Genomic DNA, 24,278 nt, shown 5'->3' on the forward strand with positions numbered 1-24,278 from the left:
TGATGATGCAGAGATGCAACTGGTGGAAGCAAATATTTGCCAGAGGAGTTCAACTTGGTAAGGCTTTTGTGGGAACACTCGGCCATTGCGGTCGTCAATGCAGGAAGTTCATGAAGCCTCTGTGTTCTTAGGATTTGCATGTTTTTGCAGGAAGATAATAGTTATATTGCACCAAAACCTTCATAGTATTTAGATATACTTATACTACTCCTGGTTGCAGTGTGATCCCATCCAACCACACAATATCCATAAGGATGCTTAAGTGAATACTCTTCACCCTTTAGACAATGCTAAACCTACAACTCAGCCTAAAAACTCTGGTCTTTTTGGCAAAGATGAAACCGGCAAGATTTGAAGCGTGAAATGAAAGTGCAGCAGGAAATTCAGAATATCAATTTGTGATAAAAGAGTGTAACTGGACCTGGCCATGGAGGGGGCCAAACATCAAAATGCATTGAAAAATATCCAAGTTGGACGACAAACAAGAAACGAGATGATTGTTTACCAACAAAATTGACTTCACGATGCATTTTCCTGAGCACCCAAATGATTTGATAATAGAGATTCAATTCGACCAAAGAAGAGTATTAACTAAACTAACAATTAGTATAATGCTGTCCAAATGCAACCCGTATGTCCCCTCGTTCCAACATATCAATCAACACAAACTCTACATGTCTCAAGAAACAAGGGAACCAAAGAGAACAATGGCATCACTGAAGCAGACAAGCAAACGCTACAATTACAACCCAAATAACAATGACCACCCAGAACAAGAATATATTAGCAAAGATGGAACCTTCACGACACATTTGACAGTTTGACACTTCCAGAATCAAAGTTAAAATAAGCAAATTAAAGCCATGATTAGCGATTTCGCCATTCTCTTCGACAGATTTTAAATACCATTTTTTTTTATATACCCAGTTGTCGTTAGCCAAGTCCATTCACATCCACGATTAAGCATAATATCAAACACAAACCAAGCATTTCAACACCGTATCTTGAACAAATTTGAAAAATGGAACAAAATTAAACTACTAGGGATTAATCTACTTCTTCTTGCCGCCTTTACCAGCCTTATGCTTAGTAGGCAAAATAATCTCACCCTTAAGCACCGGAATCTCCAAAATCTCAGATAACTGCCCGAACTTCTTACGGAACTTCTCGACCTGGTCAGCGTCAACAAGGACGGCCGACCTGTTCCCGAGGTAAAAAGGATGGTTCCCCGACCAAACATCCACCACATACTCCTTCTGCGTCCCACCTGTTGTCATCACCAATTCTCCATTGCAGTAAACTTTAGCATCCTCGTGGAATTCCGGGTGGATGTCCTTCTTCCGGCAAGTAACTTGTGGCCTATAGCCCCCTCCCCTTGCAGTCACCACCTATTAACAAAGAAAGAATTAAAAAAAAAAGGAACCGGTTAAGTAGGATGATTAAGGATATAAGATGGGGTAAATGGTTTTGGGGTATTGTTGAATTTACCTTTCTGAGAGGGAGTGAAGGGGGAGGAGAAGGCTTGATTTGGAGAAATGTGTTTGGGAGAGTTAGCGCCATTTCTGCTCTGGCAGTACTGGGGGGGCTGTTTCCAAAGGGGATGAAATGAGGAGATGAATGGGAGTTTCGTGGTGGAGATTTTGGTATTGGCTTTCCCAAGTTTTTGAATTTACAAGAGAGCCCCAAGGGTGGTTTTTTTTATGGGCCTATCTCAATGCCCAAACTTATTGGGCTTCATATCAGTTTCACAAAATTAAGTTTGTGCTACGAATAGATATATTATAAGCTGAGCTCGTAAGTTTATTTCTGTTATATATTTTTACCGAATTTATTTAATTTTTTAGATTAAAATGCAATAAAACAAAGCAAATTGCAACATAAGACTGAAACACTAAACACAGTTCAAGATGATAATTTGAGTTTCTTCATTATTTAAAATTTTTAATTTATTTTTCCTTTTAACTTTATTAAATAATTTAACGTGATTTATATTTTTAGACATATATATATATGACTAGTTTTTATATAGTTAGACAATTATCATATATTTTCTATTTTTGTAAATATGAAAAAAATAATTTTATAGAATTAATAAAAAAAATGTTAAAACTAAAAAATTCTTTTTAAAAAAATAGAAAGATTAAATATGACCCAATTATAATAGATAGACTAAACCTGCAAAAAGTATATGTTGAAAGGACTTTTTTAGAATTTGACCCCGATATCTATGCTACAATATATAAAAGGAAGGCCCTAAGACCTTCCTTACATGACATCTGTCCAATATAATTGTTTTCTTTTTCTTCTTTTTTTCCTTTTGGACATGAGAAATTAATGGTCAAATATCAATTTAATCCCTCTACTTTTACATGACACCTATCCAGTACTCCAATGTTAATTGTTTCTTTTTGACGTGAGAAACTAATGGCCAAATAGTAGTACTAATCCCCCTACATTTTACATAACACCCGTCCAATATTCCAATGTCAATTGTTTTCCTTTTCTTTTTACATGAGAAGCTAATGGCCAAATATAAAGAATCTTGAGGATCAAATTGATAAAATTTGTAAATATAAATGGTTAAATTTATTTCATTATTTAGAATTAGGATCAATTTGATAGAAAAATAGGTATTGATAACTAAACGTGTTATTATACTAATTGAAAAAAGCGGGTGACCAAAACAGTAACGTAAGCATAATTAAGTGACTATTTGTTTAGTTTACCCATATATATGATTAATATATAGCATGACAGGACAATAATATGAATATAACTCAAATAAACAAAAAATTAAAATCTATAGATAATAACTATTAACTTATAAATTTTGTATAATTTTATAATACTTTGAACACAAAGAAATAACATTAAGGACAAATTTTTTCACTAAATTGAATCACCTAAACAAAGTTTTCAAAATATCTCATAAATTTAAACATATACATATTTTTCTTAGAATAATTTATGATGATAAATTATACATAATATAAATTGAATAAATAAGCGATACTAATCCAATTTTTGTTCGGAAAGAAAAAAAAAAAAAACCTAACCCAGCATTAAAAAAATTTGTAACAATGATCTAATGATCAATTTTTAATTAGGATAAACTATATACTAAACTATCAAAATTTTTATTTTAGGTATTCAAAAAAAAATTATAATTCACTCATGTTATATAGTTCGATCTTTTTTATCACTCTATTAAAATCACAAATCACATGTTAACGTGGTAGTTAAAAAAATCGGTATAATATTTTAGCCATCAATTTTTACATATTATATGTAGTAGCTATACAGAGAAAAAAAATCAAAATTACAGAAAATTAAATCTCAAAATAATTCTAAAAAAAAAAAGAGACAGCTTCCCTAACTAAGAGATACCTGAAATTTTTCAAGTTATGTTTTTATCATTTGAGTTGAATGATGTTGAATAAGATGTTAAACCCAGATTCAAGGTTTCAATAATCAGGCATGTATTGACATTACTTGCCTTCTTTGGTAGCCATCTTTTCCTCTATAATCTTCAACCAAATACAAACCCTAGTAAAACTAAGCTCTGATTTCAACTAGGGGTGAGTATTCAATCGAGTAAAAAAACTCAAGTTAATCGAGTTGATGAATCATATTTTAGCAACTTAACTCAATTTGAATTTTTTTCAAATCAAATCGGGTGAAAAAATTTCGAGTTAAGTCGAGTCGAGTTAACGAATCATATTATTTATACTCAATATTGCGTTTACATGGACCGATTATTTAAGATGAAGTATAAGATTATTTAACTACATAAACAATATAATTGTTTTATCTTTTAACTTAATAAGTAAATATTTATCAAAACAACGAAATTTTACCTTTTAACTTTAAAAAAGGTAAACATTTATCGAAACAACGTAGTTTTCCATTTTCTTATTCAGATTTTCGGATAACTTGAATTGTGTAATTCATATTGGAGTTAAACTAAAAAACTTAATTTTTTATTCAAGTTGATCCAAATAACTTGATTAACTCAAATAACTTGAACTATTTTAATTCAACTTTGAATTTTTTATCGAGTTTTTCGAATCGAATCGGATTTTGCTCACCCCTAATTCCACCAATGGCTAAAACAAACAACCATTTGCTTTTCATAGGTGCTTGGGGGTGGGGGGACGGGTAGAGGATAGGGGTGAGATTACTATAAAATTTAATTTTATTATTATATTTTTTTTAAATACTTGCGTCTCTTATATATTTACTTGAATTTCTTGGAATTAGGATCATTTGTAAATTTTGAGGGTTAATTTTTAAAATTATAACTAAATTGATATAATATGTATGTAACAACCTGATTTTAGGGCTAGTTGGAACAGTGGTTTCGGGACCACGAATCTGACGTAGTAAAAAAAAATTATTATATTTTTATGGTCTACAGTTTTACGGAATGATTTCGTGAAAATTTCGTTCAAAAATTTTGACGTTTGGTCACTCAATTTAGTCAAAAGGACTAAATTATAATAAGTGCAAAATTTGAGTTCTACACGTTAAAGGTGTCCAATTGCTATGGGATTTTAAATTAGAGGTCCTTATATGATAATTAGACCATTTGTTAAGTTAGTTGACAAAAATAGACATGAGGTAAGAGATTTTAGTGATTTGAGAAAAGGGAATTTTGATCATTTGTTAATAAAAGAATAAAAAGGGAAAATAAAGTCAAAATTTGCTCATCTTTCTTCAACCTTGGCCAAAACTTGGAAGAGCACCATAGCTAGGGTTTTTTCATTTTTTAAGCTTGATTGTAAGTACATATTAGCCTCGTTTTTAATGCTCTTTATGTTTTTGAAGTCGTATTCACCCAATCTTTCTATTTCTACCATTGTTTTGAAGTAGGGTTCATGTTTAAAATTTTACCTATGTATGACATGCATGTGTTTTGATATTTTATGGTAGAAAATGAAAGTTTGATGTGTAATAAACAACTTTTACTAAGTGATTTTTTATGGAAATACATAAAAAGACATATTTATAAAAAAGTTATAAAATGTGTAGTAAAGATGTGATTTGATGAAAAATGTGGGCTAATATGAGCATGTATATAGTCCAGCTAGGCTTGGGTAACAAAGAAATTGAATACATTTCAATTTACGAGCCTAGGGAATAATTTGTAAAAATGTGAAAAGTTAGGGGCAAAATGGTAATTTTGCCATAGTATGATTTTCGGACCGAATTGAACAATGTGATAATTAAATAAGTTAAATTTGCTATTATAGATCAAGAAAGACGAGGTTTGGACCGTGATCGGGGGAAAAAATAAGGTTATTGACAATTAGATCCATTTCCTACTATTTTTGTACCGAGGTAAGTTATTATGTAAATAATGCATTGTTCTAATTATGTTTAAAATACTTTACTATTGTATGAATTATGATTACTCATTGAGCGTGTTCAAAAAAGTTACGACAATCGTGAAATCCCGATTGAACCTTAGGAATAGATAGGGTACAAATGTCATGACATTAGGGTTATCGAGACTATGTGTAAGACCATAGTTGAGCTATTGGCATCGAAACGAGGTCCCATGTAAGACCATATCTGGGATATGGCATTGGTGTAGTACTTTGTGTGCGAGATTCCCGAGTATCCTTTAGTATCCCAAGTGGTTCAATAGGAAATGCTACGAGAATGTCAAAGTTGTGAAAGACTATGGTATGTTGTAAATTGGTACATGTATGTACATAAAACTTATGCTTAATGAGTTCGATATCTGATGAAAACCTCGATAAGGTTGTGGTTGAGTAAGTTTGATTATGTGATTTATAATGACATTTGTGTTAATTTACTTCAAGTTAATTGTATGTTAAATGTGAGTTTATAATGATTATTATTTGCATGAGAACTTACTAAGCTTTAAAGCTTACTCATTTCCTTTTCCTTTGTCTTATAGTGTTATCAAGCCAGTTCGGGGATCGGAGATTGTCGGAGATCCAGTCACACTATCAACTTAATATTTTTGGTACCAATAATTTCAATATTTTGAATTGTGGCATGTATAGGTCTTGGTCATTTTGTTATGTGTCATAATTGATTTGGCCAAATGTGTTGGCTTATGTTGGTTGATATTTCATTTTGTAAATGGCCATTGAAATTGGCTAATATTGATTTAAGTATATATACATATGGTGATGCCTTTCATAGATGTGGTTGTTGCATGTTTTAAGTTGGTAAGCATGTGAAAGATGTATGGATGCTTTGATTGTGGCTGGTTTGGTTGAATGTATATACTTGGAGTGGTGTTGTGTTTGTTGTGTAGGTTTGTGTATGAAAGGGTAACAATATGGCTTGGAAAATATAGCCTTATTATTGTTTACATGGCTAGACACACAGACGTGTGTCTTTGCCGTGTGTGACACTCGGTTAGCCCCATGGGCGTGTATTCCGGTTGTGTGCCCCTGCACTTTAATTGTTGCAAAACAGAATGCTCAGTATTGAGCACACGAGTAGAGACACGAGCGTGTGGACGGCACGGCCTCAGGCACAGGGGTGTGCCCTGAGAGTGCAAAGCCTGCACTTATTTTATGAGAAATTATGAAAATTAAATCGACCACATGGCCTAATCAAACGGGCATGTGCCTTGGTCGTGTGACTTCAATTTGTTTATGGATGACAAACAGAGAGTTACAAGAGTTAGGGACATGAGTGTGTATGACTACACGGCCTGTTCTGATGATTAAATAATGAATCTAAAAAATAACTATAGATGGCGAATTACTGAATACCTAAAATTCAAAATCAAGTCTTCTCAATTCAAAATTGATCAATTACAAGAGACAACTTTTATTTATTGGTATAAATAAAAATTTCTAATTAATTAAAAATACTTTTAAATTTTAAATCAAATTAAAATTCATTAAGCAATAGTTATTGATGCAAAATTTTAAATTTTAAATTTTGATATAAATGATATATTGTTAATTATTAAAATTAAATACATATTAATTGTTTAAAGTAGTTGATAACCTCCTACGAAACCATCCTTGTAAAACTTTTTACCCTGGAAACCTTTAAATACATCTTCTATAATTAAAATAAATTATTATTTTTTTTAATTTTTTCACAGTTAATTCAACACAAATTTAAATTAACTTAGAAAGTATAAATCAGCTAATTTAATTAAATTATTTTAAAAATTAAACAATAAATTAATTATTGTATAAATTTGTCACTATGGATATTTTTATATTTTAGTATTTGATAACATTAGAATTGAATCATGTGAAATAAATGAAGGATCCACACAATGAAAACATAAGAAATAATTCCAACATAACTATATAAAAAAAAATTGATATATATATATATATATATATGTGTGAAAATCTATATAAAAAATGACACTACGAGCATTAGCATAATGTTTTTATAAAAAATTATACAAAAGTTAGCTATGAAATGTCAAATATATTTGTAATACCAAATATTATTTTGAATTAAACAATATTAAAAACCAAACCTAAGAAACTTCAAAATCAAAATGAATTGCAGTAAACCTAAGATAATTTTTAAAATTATAATAAATTTTGGTCTAATATATAATTTTATATATTAATTTTTTTATTTTTCTCACAGATTATTAATACAATTATTGATATAATATTATTTTATATTTTTATATTACATATACAAATAATTTTATTTATTTAATACAAAAATAATTTGATGTATTTAATAAAAAAATTCATATATATATAATTATACTAAATTAAAATTTATAATATAAATTGCATATTAAATTAACACTCAGAGATATGTGCCACTTCGTTAATATAAGGAAAAAACTCAAGTTGAACCAACATGTTTGGCAGGACTGATGTGAAATGTTGACTTCAAAAGGAAAATCTTTAAAAATGTCATCATCATTTACTATGACTAGGAATAGAACAAAGTTGGTAATAGGACTGCCACATATTAGTAATATATTCTTCTTCTCCAGCAATGGGATGGGTGGATATTATTAAATCTATTAATTTTCTACGATTGATACATTTCGTTATGATTTATAATCTTGAAATTTATTCTTATTTTTATGAATATTAGATGTATATATTTTCATCCCATTTCCTTCCGTTTTAATTTAATTGTTATAATTAATTTTTTATTTTAAAATTTTTTAAATTAATAAATATTTAAATATAATTTTTTAAAAATTATTTAAATATAATATATATTATATTATATTATTATATTTTACCCTTTTAATAATCTATATATAAGGATAAAATAATAAGTATATATAGTAGAGCGGGGCAAAAAAATTAATATAACTGTTGTATTCTAACTATGCAAAAAAAAAAAAAAAAATCCACCTCATCTTATATAGTTCATCTATTCTTCAAACAAAAAAATTGCTCCATTCAAAAAGAATGGATTCAAAATCTATTGAAGGGTTTAAATTTTACCTTTAAATTTATCTATTAAAAAATTAAGCATAATTAATATATATTTCTCCAAAATGAAAAAAAAATTATGAGTAGGTTATTAAATACAGTGAATGAATATCGTGCCTAAAAATTTAAATATAGATGAATGAAAAGGGTTGCAAAAAGAGCACCGATTAATTCCTTTGATTTTTAGCCCAGCCGATTTACAACAAAACAAAATTGAGTTTCTTTAAAAAATCAATATCAGTTGAAAGTGATTTTATATCAAATGATATTTACTATTTTTAGTTCCATCTCTTTTTAATTAAAATATAGATAAATATTTATCTATTTATACTATATTTAACTCTAATTTAACTGTTGACACGTATTATATTTGATTATTAAAAATAATAAATATATTATTTTGTATCAAAGTTTGACATTTTCTTTTTAACATGGTATCTATATATATTTTTTTGGGTTCAGTGTAATACTTATATTTAACAAAAGTTATATATTTTGTTACTTGAAGGTAAGTATTTAATTCAGATTTTAGAGTTAGATTTGATAAAAGTTAATTTCTAATGTTATTATATTTAAATTTTTATAATTTTTTTAATAAAAAAATTAGTGTTAATTGTGAATTTGTATAATTTTGTGTTTAATTTTTTAACTATAGTTTGATGGAAGTATTTTAATTTGGGTTTTAAGGTCAATTTGATGAAATTTTATGAATTTTCATCAAATCAATTCTAAAACCTGGATAAACAATGAAAAGTTAACATCATTAGCTTCAAGTACCAAAATGTATAACTTTTATCAAATACATGCACCACATTGGATAATAATAACACATATACCGCATTAGAAAATAATACCAAAATTAGATACCAAATTATGTAAATATTATTTAGACTATCTTTTTACTATATAAAATCTATAAAAACCAATTTAAAACTAGAATAAATGCACATGCAATGGAAATTAAATTTAACACAACAAAAGTTTGTTTTAATTTTGATATTAAGTAAATTGATGGTTCTCAAAAAAATTAATGTAATTTAATTCTTATTAAATTCGAAAGTAAGTAATTATTTTTATATTTTATGTAAATCAAGTTAAATTTGTTAAAGCAAAATCAAATTGATAACAATTTGTAAACTTTAAAAGCTAAATTTATTATTATACAAAAAATATATATAATTGACAAAAATAGTAATATTGTAATTAATTGTACTTAATAACTTACTTTTGAATTAACAAAAATTAAATTATTTTTACAATTTTTTTTTGAGTAAAATCAGTTTATTAATATCAAAATAGAGATAGGAGGTAAAAAATTTTAATATATATTAATCGAATAAGAAAAATAGTCCAACCCTCCACCCTAGTCTCAAGCGATGAATATTGCTTCACTTGATTATTGTTTAGTAAAAAGAAATACAGAAAGGTTACAAATGAGAAGGAAATCATATTTCTGCCAAGTGTCCTGGAAGTTTGCGCAGCTAGCGACTCTGGAAAAATCAAAGCTCATTACATAACTAAACGTAATTATACTTTAATTAAATGCTGTATTGGAAAAGAGAAGACAAAGACCCAATTTTGAGGTTTCTCGTGACCGATGGATCACAATTTACTCATATACTATTTGAACCCCCCAAACAAAAGTTTACTTAGATATCACTGCTGGTTAAGCTCTTCCCCCTTGCAATCCAACCATAAAAGATTTCTTTTTAAACTTTTATCACACTTCTTAGTTGGTCATTTCTCAGTTCCCCACAGATTTGAGTGATCCAAGCAGTAAAATCAAGTTCTTTTTTAAAGGTATATTTTGCATATGGGTTGTTCCAGTTTTTCTTGGATCTCTGCCAGTTTCCAACTTTGTTTTTTTTTTTTGACTTAGGAAGAGTTTAAAGTCGTCGCAGCCTTTTAATCTGTCTTTGATCATTGTTCTTAATACTAGTTGCATATTGTGGCCATGGAATCTTGGGACCACTAACAAAGTAATTTGCTTTTTGTCTGATTTTATTTCATTGTGGACTAAGAGTCTATTTTTTAGCCGAGGTATGGTCTTTTAATGTTTTTTAATTTATTGCTTTTCTTTAGTTTTTCCTGATATTTTGGTTTATTGGTTAATAAATTCAGCAATGGAATCCATCTGCATATCGCTAAAGGCTACTGCAACCGCCAGTCCGGTTAATATCAGCCAAGGTCGTAGTAATGGAGGCACTGTTTTCTGGGGTGAGACTATTAGAGGAGGTTGGGATTTTGGAACACAGTTATGGAAGAGTTTGAGAGCTGAAAATGGTGTCAAAAAAGCTAAACCGGGCGTTGCTTACTCTATTATCACCCCAGAAATTAACAAGGAGACAATGGTAAGTAGGAAAAAAAAAAAAGAAAGTATTTCTAATGTTATGTTTGATCCAAGGATTAAACAAGTAGTACAAGATTTCTTCTAGTAAGAGCTGTTCAGATCTTTTTAAAGTGGCCTTTCGAAACTTTTGATTGTCAGAAATTTGAGCCACCAAAGTTTGAGGCTCCACAAGCAGACCCAAAGAATGTGGCTTCCATCATACTGGGCGGCGGTGCTGGGACGCGCCTCTTCCCTCTTACTAGCCAAAGAGCCAAGCCAGCCGTAAGAAACCATTTTCCTAAGAGAAAGTAGAAAAACTATTTTTATGTTTTGAAAGTAAACATTTTTCATTTTGAAGATGAAACCCAATTATTAAATTTCAAGTCTCAGATTGGTAGGATTTTAACTTTTTCCATGATATTATTTGGTTTGCAGGTTCCAATTGGAGGGTGTTACAGGCTGATTGATATTCCAATGAGCAACTGTATCAACAGTGGGATAAAGAAGATATTTATCTTAACTCAGTTTAACTCCTTCTCCCTCAATCGTCACTTAGCTCGTACTTACAACTTTGGGAATGGTGTAAATTTTGGAGATGGTTTGGTTGAGGTAAGGCCATACTGATTTAGCCTTACTATGCATATTATTTAGAAATCCATGTTAATGCGTGGATCATGATGTTTTACAATTTCCATTCTCATAAAATGTAATTATCTTTTCTGAAAGTTTTGATGAAGCTACGTTTGCTTGTCATAGGTTCTGGCGGCCACTCAAACACCAGGAGAAGCTGGGAAGAAGTGGTTCCAAGGAACTGCTGATGCTGTGAGGCAATTTGTGTGGGTTTTTGAGGTTAGTTAATAGATTTTGTACTTGAGCTGAAATCATCCGCCTTCATCATGAAAGTTGACCAAAAATGATTTGTTTCACTACCACCAGGATGCCAAAGCCAAGGATGTGGAGCATGTATTGATATTGTCCGGAGATCATCTTTACCGAGCAGACTATATGGATTTTGTTCAGGCACGCGGCTAGATTACTAAGAGTGGAAAAATATCAGTCGGAGACTCTTCTTTTCTACTTCCTCACGAAGGAAGATTGCTCCTCGAAAAATCATCTGGCTAAACATCAGTTATATCTTTCTTGCAGAAGCATATTGACTCAAATGCTGATATCACAGTCTCATGTTTACCAATGGACGACAGGTACTTATTAATTATCATTTTATGTCATATCATTTTGAATATTATAAGATGAGTGTAATGGCTATATCTTTTATATATGATTCTCTTAGTGTATCAAGTTTTTGCAATATTCCCGTATTGGTCTCTATCGCTCAGAGCATTAAGTATATACTAATGGTTGCTTGGAATTCGGGAATTAACTTCACTCTTTCTGCAGCCGTGCATCGGATTATGGATTGATGAAGATAGATGGAACAGGACGAATTGTCCAGTTTGCCGAGAAACCAAAGGGCCCTAATCTTAAAGCAATGGTATGTGCTTGTACTCGTACCCCGCATTTTTGTAATTTCAAATATAATTAGTGATCTTGTTCGTTTCGCGTGTACTACAGCAAGTTGATACCTCCATATTAGGACTATCAGCTCAAGATGCTGCAAGATATCCGTACATTGCATCAATGGGTGTGTATGTGTTTAAAACTAGTGTCTTGTTAAAGCTTCTAACTCGAAGCTATCCCTCATGCAATGATTTTGGCTCTGAGATTATTCCGTCTGCTGTGAAGGAACACAAAGTCCAGGCACGTTGACTTTCACATGAATTATTACCTGTAGTTTTTGCTGTGTATTTTTCAGTAGTAATCTGTTACTATTTGCAATAATGTGGACTTCAAATCTAGTGATCAAACTGCTGAATTTCTGGCTGTTTGGATGTTTTGCAGGCATATTTGTTCAGTGACTATTGGGAAGACATTGGAACAATAAAATCTTTCTTTGATGCTAATTTAGCGCTCACAGAACAGGTTGCTCGCACTTTTCTGTATAAGTTCTAATCTTTTATGTGATTTACCTATCAAAATACATACTAAGGGTGAGTTTGGATGGGCGGTGCGTTTACCTGCGGTTAGTGTAAAAACAGCGGTGGCGGTGAGATTAGATACTGTAGCGATACTGTAGCGAGAGACAAAAAGTAAGCTAAACGCACCACACCGCACCCAATCGCCCATCCAAACTCACCCTAAATCTCCTTTTATGAATTATCTGCTTGCAATAACCTACCAAGTATATGATCTTAAAGAACTGGCTGCGGCAACAAACACTTGTGCATTTTTGTGTATAGATCCTCTGATTAAGATTCTGTCATGTCATCATGTTTGTATATAGACAAAGAAATCATTTGCCTTATCATTCAGTATGTGGCACTACGAGACACCTCACTTGTTCCACTAGTGTACCTCTCATAAGCCTAAGCATAATATTTGGTGTTTATCTGGTGAAAACTGATTATCCATGTTCCCCATGCAGCCACCAAAGTTTGAATTTTATGATCCAAAGACACCTTTCTATACATCTCCAAGATTCTTGCCTCCTACCAAAGTTGATGAATGCAAGGTATGCCATAAAGCTTTAATCTATGCTGTGAATAATAATTTGATCGTCTTATCTCATGGCTAATTGCTTACTGCAGATTGTTGACTCCATAATTTCACATGGTTGTTTCTTGCGAGAATGTAGTGTTCAACACTCTATAGTCGGTGTGCGCTCACGTTTGGAGTCCGGCGTTGATCTTCAGGTGATTCAACATCTTCTCTTTCCCTTAGAAAAGCATCTGACAAGGATTAGAAGTAGTTTTTTTTCGATAATAAACTGTATCTGGTGTGAGAAATTATCTTCATACATGTGTTCTTTTGCAGGATACCATGATGATGGGAGCAGACTACTACCAAACCGAGTCCGAAATAGCATCTCTGCTAGCAGAAGGGAAGGTTCCTATTGGTGTCGGACAGAATACCAAGATCAAGTAAGATTTTAGATCGAAAAAACTGTCTCTAGACCAACTAAACTTTTTTTATTCTATAACTTTGTACCAGATAAATCTCCACATATAAGAAAATATTTGTCTTTAAAACAGCTCCTTACATCGTCAACTAAAACTTCTTGCATTCTGATTTTGAAGGAATTGCATAATTGACAAGAATGCCAAGATAGGAAAAGATGTAATCATATCAAACACTGATGTGAGTGTTACCTTGCTTGCTTCTATAAATGTGGAATGTTCCCTTGATAACTTTAATTTACTTTCATCCGCCCAGGCTGTTGAAGAAGCTGAGAGACCAGAAGATGGGTTTTACATTAGGTCTGGGATCACAGTGATAATGAAGAATGCAACCATCCGAGATGGAACTGTCATATAAAACAGTTTAACTTTGAATCCTTCCAGAGGCTGATTCTGTTCTGTGCTGAACCGGTGATGGAAAGCCGAGCGCCCATAGTCTGTTGCCCTTTCCAAGTGAAAAATATATCTAGGACTTTATGCTTATGTAAAATTCTGAAGTTCCTATGTACTTTTCAAATAAGTTCAAACACCATTTGTTTTATTCGTCTCTTAGTAGCACAAACACAAGCTTACAGCAGAAAATAAGCTGGTTCATCAGATTAGTACACAATCACAGAATGTATCACTCTTTAGTTAAGAACAACTCATTTTTAGAAGAGTTCATCTAATTGTAAACCCTAAATAAATAAATAAAAAACTAGGACATCATCTTGAAACTTTATCTTCAACACTTCTATATTACTACAAGACCATCATGTATTTTTATTTTCTCAATTTTCCGTTTCGCTGACACCATTTCCAGACCACCATTGTGCTCTTCTGATTTCCCTTGCTTTGTTCCATTTCTCGATGTCTCTCAACCTTACGTACATCTTTCGAATACGATTAAGTTTCTGAGATTCTTGAGTGATGAGGTCGACAGTTGAGGTGCCTTGGCTCATGATTACCTCATACCCATCTCCGTAAGAGTCCATTCCTTCGGCTAACAGTTGCCAGAATAGCCCACCGATGGCTGCACCTCCACCCCTGGCTGATGAGTAAATCGCTGTGTAAACAGTGTTGTACAGCTCGTCTCTTTGGTTAGGACCCGCAATTTTCAAAGATTTTCCGAACTCGGCAAAGAGCAATGGTTTCTGAAGGATGTTCTGAGCATCTTGGATGTGATTGTACAGCCAATTATTCAAGAAGGCAATTTGGCTTTCATCACTTGAGCTTTGTAACCTGCTCAACCAGCAAAATTTTGTATACATTGGCTTACAATTTTTACTTAAAAAGGGGATAGTTTCTACTGAACATATATATATATTTACCATTGATCAGGATATGAATGAACTGTCGCAAAGTCAATGCCAGGGATCTGATTATTTGCAATGAAATCCGTTCCTACTTGAAAGTTAGGGTTATATTGCTGTTCTTGAGATGATGATGGTCCATAAAACCCTTCTAAACCAGCTTCTAGTAAGTGATTTCCATCAATGGACTTTACATGAGAAGCCATCTCTGTAATCCAGGCCTGTTCAGCAAACACAATCAAAGTAAAATGTGTAGGGTGGATAAAAAAAGTAATGTTTTTGTTGATAATGCAAACATATCTAATCTTCACCTAATTTGTGTAACCTAACACAAAGAATGGACTAGGTTATGTAGGTTCCCAGTCTCATTAGACCACCACCGCATCTTTGAATATTGGAGGCAGGTAAGGGTTAAATCCACTCCAAAAAAGTTAATACTAAAGATGTGCACAGTTACAACTTCTAACGCCACTAATTATGCATGGGTCGGCAAAAAGCACCGACTCAAACCATTGGCATTAAATTCCACAGCGTGTAAAAATACGTTTCATAAAAGTGAAACCAGAACAGAGTAGCAGTGAAGCAATGAAGCAAAAGAGCTTGAAGATGAGATATTGCTGACTGACCTGCATGGTCTTTCCCGATGGATCCGAGAGGCACCTAGGCTCATTCATAAGCTCCCACGCCATTATTGTTGGTTCATCTTTGTAAGCCACTCCAGTCAGGGTGTTACGTCTTGTAAGAACAGTCTGGTACGCCCAAAATAAATGAGTTTACTCTTGCATTAATTACATATCTACTATTACCAGTTATATTATGTCCGGGAAATGTTCATCAACCTATGTCTAAATTAGTACAATAAATTAATTATTCAATATAATATCTTATCGCTGTCATTTCTATAAATGTCAGAAAAGATGGAAGGGCAAGCGTATAAAATGTTAAATTAGACTATTAGAGAAAGAGAGAGAAGGGGGAAAAACAGAGACTGACCTTGATGTGGTTCTTGTAGTATTCTTTAACAACAGAGTTGGTAAAGAAATCATCATCAGAGCCAATGGATTGTCCTTCATTTCTTGCCCAGTTCACATACTGTTTCTTCCCTCCAAATTGATCATAGTTATTCGCGAAGCTTAAAACCAGCTTAATCCCATATCTCTTGGCCTCAGATACTACAAAATCCAATCCCTTCAAGGAAATAAAAAAAAAACAAATGATGAGAACCAGATCACGGACCAGATTTTTAACCTGACAAGTATTTTGATTCGAACCTGGAACATTTGTTCATTGTAGGAGCCAGGCGAGTACTGAAGAGGCCTGTCTCCACCATCACTGAAAGCCCAAGTTCTGGCTATGGTGAGACCGTGCTCTTTAGCTTGTTGAAACGCAGATGAGACTTTGCTTCTCTGAGATGAATCAGAGGCCATGTACATGAGCCAATAAGCATTGAACCCATTTGCATAGAAAGGACTTCCACGCAACATTAGCTGCAGTCCTTTAGTTTTGATAAACCCGTCATCAGCTTTGACACGCAGGAGAAAATTTCCTTGTTGAAATAACAAAAAGAGGAGCAAAATCAGACCCCAATGCTTCATTTCTCTTTCTCCCCCTTAATTTCTCTCCAAAAGCAGCAAAGGATCAAATAAGAAAAAAACAAATAAACTCAAAAAAACAGACTTTGGTGGTTTATATAGCAGCGGAAGTTAGTGGTCACTATATTTTGCTTCATCTAAAAAAGGAAAAGAAAACTTATAACATATGATTGAGCATAGTTGTTTTCATTTATTAACTTACCGATGCAATGGTTTCTTACAAGAACTGAAAACCCTTTAATGCCCTTTTCTGGGGCGGTTCCCCAAAAGAATAAAGATGGGATTTGAATGTCATATTGATACTTGACAGGGAGAAAGGGGGGGGGGGACAAACCCAATGTTAAACATGGCGGTCCATTTTAATAGTCCTCATCACTTTCTAGATTCCACTGCTGAATTACCTATGCAGGTAGATATACTACTGTAGTAATTCAATCCACATGGAAACGGAACATCCGTGAAATTCTTTTACCTCTGTTTCAGTGTTCACTGGGACTGAACAAATTTGTCTTCCACTGCATCCTGACTCATCACCCACGGCCCACGTCACTTGTTCTCAACAAGGAAACCGTGCATTGTATTGTTCATCTTCTCAGCATGTTAGTTTTTTTTTAATGAGATCTATAAGCGATAGGCAAAATTTTAAAAACAAAACACGCTACGTGGGTATTCACATGAATTAAAAGGGTTTTTTTACTCAAATAATATAAGATAATTAAATAAATATTAAAATGGGATAAACACAATATAGTAAAAAAAATTGACATCGTTTGACCAATCGGCGGCACCTTTCTCTCTAGTCACTAGTCACATTAAGTTTTTTTTTTAAAAAAATTATAAGTACAAGCGGGTCAATTGACTACATTAGACTAAAATGTGATGACTTAAAATATTTAAATGTAGATTTGTCATTTTGATTGATAAGCTTTAAAGGTGGGGCCTAGCAGCTTGGTGGTATCAAACTTCAAATAGTGTAAATTATTCTATAAACTCTCTTGTTTATTATTATTATTTATTTCTCTTCAATACAAAAAAATAGAGAGGCTTCTTACTAATTAGTTTAAAATGTTTTTTTATTAAAAATTATTTTTGTTAAAAAGTGTATTCCAACTAAAAATAAATTTTATTTTTTTAAAAAAAATATTTGTTCAAATAATATTTTTTGTAAAATTATTTTTCGAAAAATTATTCAAATGGAATAAAGTAATTTGAATTTTTTTTAAAAAATAAATAAAATTTATTTCCAGTTGAAATCGAATTTTTTACAAAAATACTTTTAAGTAGAAAAAAACCTTTTGGACTAATTGGTAATAGACTTCTCTATTTTTAGCGTTGAAGGAAAATAAAAGAAAATAAATAAGAAGAGGTTATTTAGGAATTTATCCTTTTGCAGTTTGGTGCAGTCAAACTATTAAGCGACACTTTTAAAGCTTTTCAATCAAAATAACAAATTTATATATCAAGTCAATAAATATTTTAAATCATCTAAAATTTATTATTTTTTAAAACTTAATGGATGGTTGGGGAGAGGAGTGCTGCCAATTGGTCAGACAACATTGATTTTTTTTACTATAGTTCCTACCCGTCTTCGTAAATATTACTGCATTTATCCTATTTTAATATTTATTTAATTATTTTATATTATTCGAGTAAATAAACAATAAAAGTCATAAAAAATTATCAATACATTCTAAGAATTTTAAACTTTTATAATATATTTAACATTTTTAAAATTAATGAAATATATATATTTTTGCAAAATGTAAAATGCAAATGTACGTAAAAAAATTCAGAAGTAAAAAAAAAGTAGTTTTTTTTTAACAAAGTTTAAAAAAATTAGTTATACATTTTACATAATTACAAAAATTAATTTTTTTACAAAATTAAAAAACTTTTAGAAAAATTCAAATAAACCAAATATTACAAAAAAATTAAAAATTAAATTAAAACTTGATTTACCGTTGATAAACTCTAATCAAGCATTGACGAATATTGATTGATTGACGATAAATGCTATTTAATATCTAATCAATGCTTGATCAACATCGGCTTATATCAGTTAAAGTCTATTGGTGCTGATAAAAATCAATTAATATTAATCAGGTCAAATTTTATCTAAATAAACATATTGATAAATATATATAATTTTTTACAATGATTAAAATTTATATATAATATTGAATTTCTTCGTTCCAAATTTAGTCTAAATTTAAATCGTGCTTGTTATTTGAGTTTTATCCTATTATAATTCATTAAAAAAACTTTATATATGATATTCAAATTACACAAAATCAAATCATATGATTATTTTCCTCAATGTTATAATAAAAATGTAATGATAATGGGGGTATAGTGAGACCTTGTTGGCTCACCCATACTCCCCCAATTCGGGAACTTCAAAGTGCCTAAATATCAGCATCACCTAATTTAGCGTACATCACGGCGGCATTTGGATTCGGCATCAAGAGGTGGAATTAACTTCTATTTTCTTAAACATGTAAATGGAGACAAAAATGAAAAGATTCAAAGTCACCATGAGAACCCAGCCAAAAGCAAAGAATAGAGGGAAAAAGCAATATCTTCCATTGTTGAAAAAATAAAGGTAAAGGAACAGGGATGCGTTCACTTTTGTGGGTCCTCATTTCCCCACTCAACGCTCCTTTAAAATTGTTTGGTGTTAGAGCCTTTACCACGGATTCACGATGTCACGCTTCCTAAAAAATGAATCCATTTTTTTTTCTTCTTACGTTAGTCTGCTTTGTTTGATATGTATGCTATTCTTAACCCAAATACTACTTTTTTCCAAAGATGATCAATGATATTTTCAGGTTTTGCTCCACTCTAATTTTAAGTACTTTTATACCAAAAAAAAAAAAATTAAGAATGTGGATGTGAATTCCAAAAATGTTATAATTATGTATATGTCTGGATTAAGCCGATTGATCTCATATTACAGAGAGATTATTACATATTATTGACGATAATTTTTATTTACATAATTATGCATGCAATTTTTTAAAAAAAAATCCCTTAGGAGGTCAATTTCCATGATAAAACCACTCCTTACGCGGCCCACCTTATATTTCTTAAGTATTGTTTGATTGTTGGGAAATTTTTTCTTTAGATTTTGACTCCACCAACGTTTTATTCATTAATTTTTAGTCGTTTTCAAAGTAATTTAGTTACTTAAATTATATTCAAACTCGAAAAGTGTAGATTTTAAATGACTATTTTATTTGAAATTTTGAAACTTATGCATAAAGATTAAAGTGAGTGCACCATATCTCTAAATCATGTACGTTATTTAATTTTAACAGATAAAAATAATAAAAATGAAAACTTTTTTAATAATTAAGTAACTAATTAAAGGATTTACCCATTAATCTATAAGCATTCAGTCCTAGGAACTTGGGATCCTTAAAATAATGAAAGAATAGTTTGATCGTTGAAGGTATCCAGCAGGCAAGCACCGACGCTGGCTCGCAGCGCGATTTCGTATTACGAACATAGCGGCGTAATGTGGTGAATAGTGGATTAATGGCTCACAGTGATAGGATGGAGGTGCCGGCGCCTCGTGCTCTTTGTCTGCTTTTCTTTCGGTCCACAAACTTTTATATTCCTTCATCCTCGCCCAATGTTTTTAACAGCAAAAGTTTTTTGTTTTGCCATGATTCAAGTCGGTGCTTACTGCATAGGTTAATTGGCACAGGATTGGAGCCTGTCGATGTTCAGTTGATATTGAACAATGGGATCCAAATCTTTGATTGACAGATCGAGCGGAGTACCCATTTGTGGATGTTGCCTACTGCCTACTCGTATTTGGGGGGATTCATATGGGGAAACTTTGCACCCTAACTAACCCAAAATGCATTAATATTGGACTATGCTAAAGATTGTTCATACAGGGACATGACCGACGCCCAATCCCCAAATATTTTTTTACTTCACTAGCTTGCATCTTTTTCTTTTTTAATGTTCACATCGAGACTGTACTTTGGATACGTTTACTATATAAAAAGTTTGATTTAATTTGATATTACGTTGTGATTGTAAATGAACAGAAATACAAAAATTATACAAGTAGTTATGTGATTTAAGTTTTTTGACAACTCCTCTAAGACCATCGACTCTCATATAACCTTTCATCCTACGAAAAACTACAATGCTTCCTCCAACTATCATTATCTTATAAAATGTTTTTACAGACGTGAACAAATTCTAGCCTACTTAAATTAATGTTGAGTGGGAGGGGAAAGTGTTTATTTGGGTCCAAGAAGGAAATAGGGATGCTTGAACTGGATTTCATATCATAATGGAGCCCAAAATACTAAAAAGCTACGAGCTATGCCAGCCCACTTCATCAAGTTTCTTTAGCCAATTGAATTTCTTTCTAATAGGTGGTAGCTTTGATTAGGGTGAGTATATGATCGAATAGAGTTGAATTGAGTCAAAAAATTTTGACTTAGTCAAGTTGATAAATCCTACTTTAGTAACCGAACTCAATTTGAATTTTTTTTGAATTTAATAGAATCGAGTTGAAAAATTTCGAGTCAAGTCGAGTTAACAAATTCTATTATTTATACTCAATATTGCGTTTACATGGACCGATTATTTAACTAGTAGCCGAAGTACAAGATTATGTAACTACATAAACAATATAATGATTTTTCCTTTTAACTTACTAAGTAAATATTTATCAAAACGACGTAATTTTATTTTATTTATTCGAATTTTTGGATAACTCGAATTGTATAATTCATATTTGAGTTAAATAAAAAAACTTAGTATTTTATTCAAATTGATCCAAATAACTCAATTAATCTAAATAACTCGAAATATTTAATTCAAAATTTAAAATTTTTTCAAATTTTTCGAATCGAATCAAATTAAATTTTAGTGCGTAAAATTCAAACCGGCGTTGAAGAAGCAGCACCTGAAAGCTATAAAATAAAATCATGGGTTTATTTGGAGGGAAAAAGTAGTTAACGCCTAACGGCTCAACCAACTACCGGTCGTGTGCGAACAGATCGCTTACCACGTGATTAGAAGCCTGGGTTAGATATTGAAGGACTGCGCCATATGTATAAAATCATCATCAGCCGAAACTGAAAGAAAACCAGAACAGAGCAGAGTGTTCAAGTTATTTCCCATTTTTTGGTCTTTCTTTATGCCAACTGATAATCAAATGAAAGACATGAAACCGAATTCCATAATGGGATCGTCAGTCACCGACGGCGAGATCGTGTGCGTAACAGGCGGCTCTGGGTTCATTGGTTCATGGCTCATCAAGCTGCTCTTGGAACGCGGTTATGTCGTCCGAGCCACTGTGCGCGACCCTGGTTGGTCCCTTTATTATTGTTTTCTTAAGACTTTCTTGTCCCTCATGATTGGATGATTTAAGCATCTTTTTTACTTGAAAAATAGTAAAGTTTTAATTGTTGTCGTTCATATTTGCTTGTTTTATTAATGGAGCAGGCAACTCGAAGAAGGTGAAGCATTTACTAGAGCTACCTAAAGCAGAGACGCACTTGACTCTTTGGAAAGCAGATTTAGCTGAAGAGGGAAGCTTTGATGATGCAATTCAAGCTTGTACGGGTGTGTTCCATGTGGCCACGCCTATGGACTTCGAGTCCGAGGACCCTGAGGTATTATATTAATATGGAATATGGTAAATGTAATTAAAAGCCAATCTAGTAGTAGCATAGATTTACTTTTACATAAGAACATGGAAATGACTGTTTGCTGAGTTGCAGAATGAAGTCATAAAACCAACAATCAATGGAGTGCTAAGCATCATGAAAGCTTGCGCCAAAGCCAAAACTGTTAGAAGGTTAGTGTTCACATCATCAGCTGGAACTATTGATGTTGCAGAACAACAAAAGCCCTGTTATGATGAAACCTGTTGGAGCGACCTTGAATTCATCCAGGCCAAAAAAATGACTGGTTGGGTTAGTATTCCAAATTCCCGCCCCAAAACACAATCAGGGTTAAAATTTTGCCAAATTCTAACCCTTGTTTTCTTTGTCGTATAGATGTATTTTGTCTCCAAGACAATGGCAGAGCAAGCAGCCTGGAAATTCGCTAAAGAAAATAACATTGATTTTGTCAGCATAATACCACCTTTGGTGGTCGGTCCATTTATTATGCAATCAATGCCGCCAAGCCTCATAACTGCACTTTCTCCTATCACCGGTACAGTCTTCTGTAATTTCACAGCTTGAATCAATTATCCACATATTTTTTCACCCCACTTTCTGACGAGATGTCTTAAAATGTAGGGAACGAAGCTCATTATTCGATCATAAAACAAGGCCAATTCATTCATTTGGATGACTTGTGCAGAGCTCATATCTTTCTATTCGAGAATCCAAAAGCGGAAGGTCGCCACATTTGCGCCTCTCACCATGCTACCATTATCGATCTTGCAAAAATGCTCAGTGAAAAATACCCTGAATATAATGTTCCCACCAAGTAATTAATTCCCTTCACACGATTCAAAGTTTCTATAGGATCACCATCATTTCGAGTCATGTCCTAACGATACCATTTTTTGGTCAGGTTCAAAGATGTGGATGAGAACCTGAAGAGTGTGGAGTTCTCCTCAAAGAAGCTCTTGGACTTGGGATTTGAGTTTAAATATAGCTTGGAAGACATGTTCGTAGGAGCTGTCGAGACATGCCGAGAAAAGGGACTGCTTCCTCTTTCTAATGAGAAGAAGATCAAAAACATAGACTGAAAAATATGAACTTTCAACAATTGAGTGCCTACCCATGTCTTCCATTTCTAGTAGTGAAAACAATAAAGATTTAAATCTATTATCTGTTTCCTGGTATTGTACAATTTTTAATTGCAAACATTGGTAATGTAATTTGGAGTCTATTCTGGGAACTTTGTGATTTATCTAATATTTTCAGCATTCCTGAAAATCAAAGGCTCAGTTTTTACTACCGAGCTCAATCCAATTTGCCCAACAACAATAATCAAATAAAGTGTTACTAATGATTTCTAACAAGTCTGTCCTAAGGTTTGGCGGTGGGCACGATCAAAGCTCAGCACCACTAAAACAAAGAGACTTAAACCGAATAGAAAATTTACAAGAAAGCAATAGTACATTAAGTGTATGAGTAGATACTCTAAAAATATTTTTTTACTTCGAATGGAATACAAGGGATGGAGTGATTACAAATGAAGAAAAAATCTCTATTTATAGTTAAGCTCTCTAAATTCAACGGTACAGATTAAATTATATCAACGATTGAGATTAGTGTCTATCTTATAAATGAGAGTCCTAAATGATTTAAATGAACCACATTTAATCAATTGACATCCATGGGACGCTCTTTATGCATTCATCACAGGCTTTGGTCTGTGGCTCGTGACACTTGTGCCTGATTGTCAGCCCTCTCTATCCTTTTATTTTTGCTTGCTTCCAATGAGTTTGTTATGGGCAAAAACAAAGAAAAAAAATGGTTAAACATAAAATTGGTACCTGAACTTATCTACTTCTCCCAAATTGATACTTAAGGGTTTTTTTTATCCCAGATTAGTACTTGAACTTTTTCTCCGTTAACTAGTTTGGTACTTTTTTTAATGTCGTTAAATTTAGGCAGGTGGCAGAATAAGAT

General features: G+C 32.2%; 4 protein-coding genes across 6 annotated transcripts; 2 read left to right on the top strand and 2 right to left on the bottom strand.

The window, feature by feature from the left end:
* Positions 1 to 933: 933 nt before the first annotated feature.
* LOC107957961 (50S ribosomal protein L31, chloroplastic) lies at positions 934 to 1,749 on the bottom strand. The gene is made up of 2 exons (XM_016893593.2): positions 1,489 to 1,749; positions 934 to 1,388 (listed from the first exon to the last, which is right to left on the bottom strand). Exons 1-2 carry the CDS (start codon positions 1,558 to 1,560, stop codon positions 1,053 to 1,055), a joined length of 408 nt encoding a protein of 135 aa, XP_016749082.1. The 5' UTR covers positions 1,561 to 1,749; the 3' UTR covers positions 934 to 1,052.
* Positions 1,750 to 9,786: 8,037 nt separating this feature from the next.
* On the top strand, positions 9,787 to 14,490 carry LOC107957958 (glucose-1-phosphate adenylyltransferase large subunit, chloroplastic/amyloplastic). Of its 3 annotated transcripts, none has more exons than XM_016893590.2 (16): positions 10,012 to 10,226; positions 10,306 to 10,466; positions 10,548 to 10,777; positions 10,915 to 11,037; positions 11,191 to 11,364; positions 11,512 to 11,604; positions 11,692 to 11,775; positions 11,902 to 11,957; positions 12,154 to 12,247; positions 12,328 to 12,513; positions 12,655 to 12,735; positions 13,238 to 13,324; positions 13,401 to 13,505; positions 13,627 to 13,733; positions 13,890 to 13,950; positions 14,026 to 14,490. In XM_016893590.2, the coding sequence occupies exons 3-16, from the start codon at positions 10,550 to 10,552 to the stop codon at positions 14,125 to 14,127; spliced, it is 1,581 nt and encodes a 526-aa protein (XP_016749079.1). In that variant the 5' UTR covers positions 10,012 to 10,226; positions 10,306 to 10,466; positions 10,548 to 10,549; the 3' UTR covers positions 14,128 to 14,490. The 3 variants fall into 3 exon arrangements, with proteins under 3 accessions (XP_016749080.1, XP_016749079.1, XP_040969738.1); XM_041113804.1 differs by having other exon boundaries at positions 10,306 to 10,405; XM_016893591.2 differs by lacking the exon at positions 10,306 to 10,466 and having other exon boundaries at positions 9,787 to 10,226.
* Positions 14,287 to 17,024, bottom strand: LOC121229441 (mannan endo-1,4-beta-mannosidase 7). Its single transcript, XM_041113805.1, has 5 exons — positions 16,333 to 17,024; positions 16,055 to 16,249; positions 15,688 to 15,810; positions 15,080 to 15,282; positions 14,287 to 14,990 (listed from the first exon to the last, which is right to left on the bottom strand). Exons 1-5 carry the CDS (start codon positions 16,654 to 16,656, stop codon positions 14,540 to 14,542), a joined length of 1,296 nt encoding a protein of 431 aa, XP_040969739.1. The 5' UTR covers positions 16,657 to 17,024; the 3' UTR covers positions 14,287 to 14,539.
* Positions 17,025 to 21,784: 4,760 nt separating this feature from the next.
* On the top strand, positions 21,785 to 23,538 carry LOC107957957 (dihydroflavonol-4-reductase-like). The gene is made up of 6 exons (NM_001327665.1): positions 21,785 to 21,992; positions 22,129 to 22,298; positions 22,407 to 22,601; positions 22,686 to 22,845; positions 22,932 to 23,124; positions 23,212 to 23,538. Exons 1-6 carry the CDS (start codon positions 21,866 to 21,868, stop codon positions 23,387 to 23,389), a joined length of 1,023 nt encoding a protein of 340 aa, NP_001314594.1. The 5' UTR covers positions 21,785 to 21,865; the 3' UTR covers positions 23,390 to 23,538.
* Positions 23,539 to 24,278: the final 740 nt, after the last annotated feature.

Source organism: Gossypium hirsutum, chromosome A05 (genome assembly GCF_007990345.1).
Source record: "Gossypium hirsutum isolate 1008001.06 chromosome A05, Gossypium_hirsutum_v2.1, whole genome shotgun sequence".
Classification (NCBI taxonomy): Eukaryota; Viridiplantae; Streptophyta; class Magnoliopsida; order Malvales; family Malvaceae; genus Gossypium; species Gossypium hirsutum.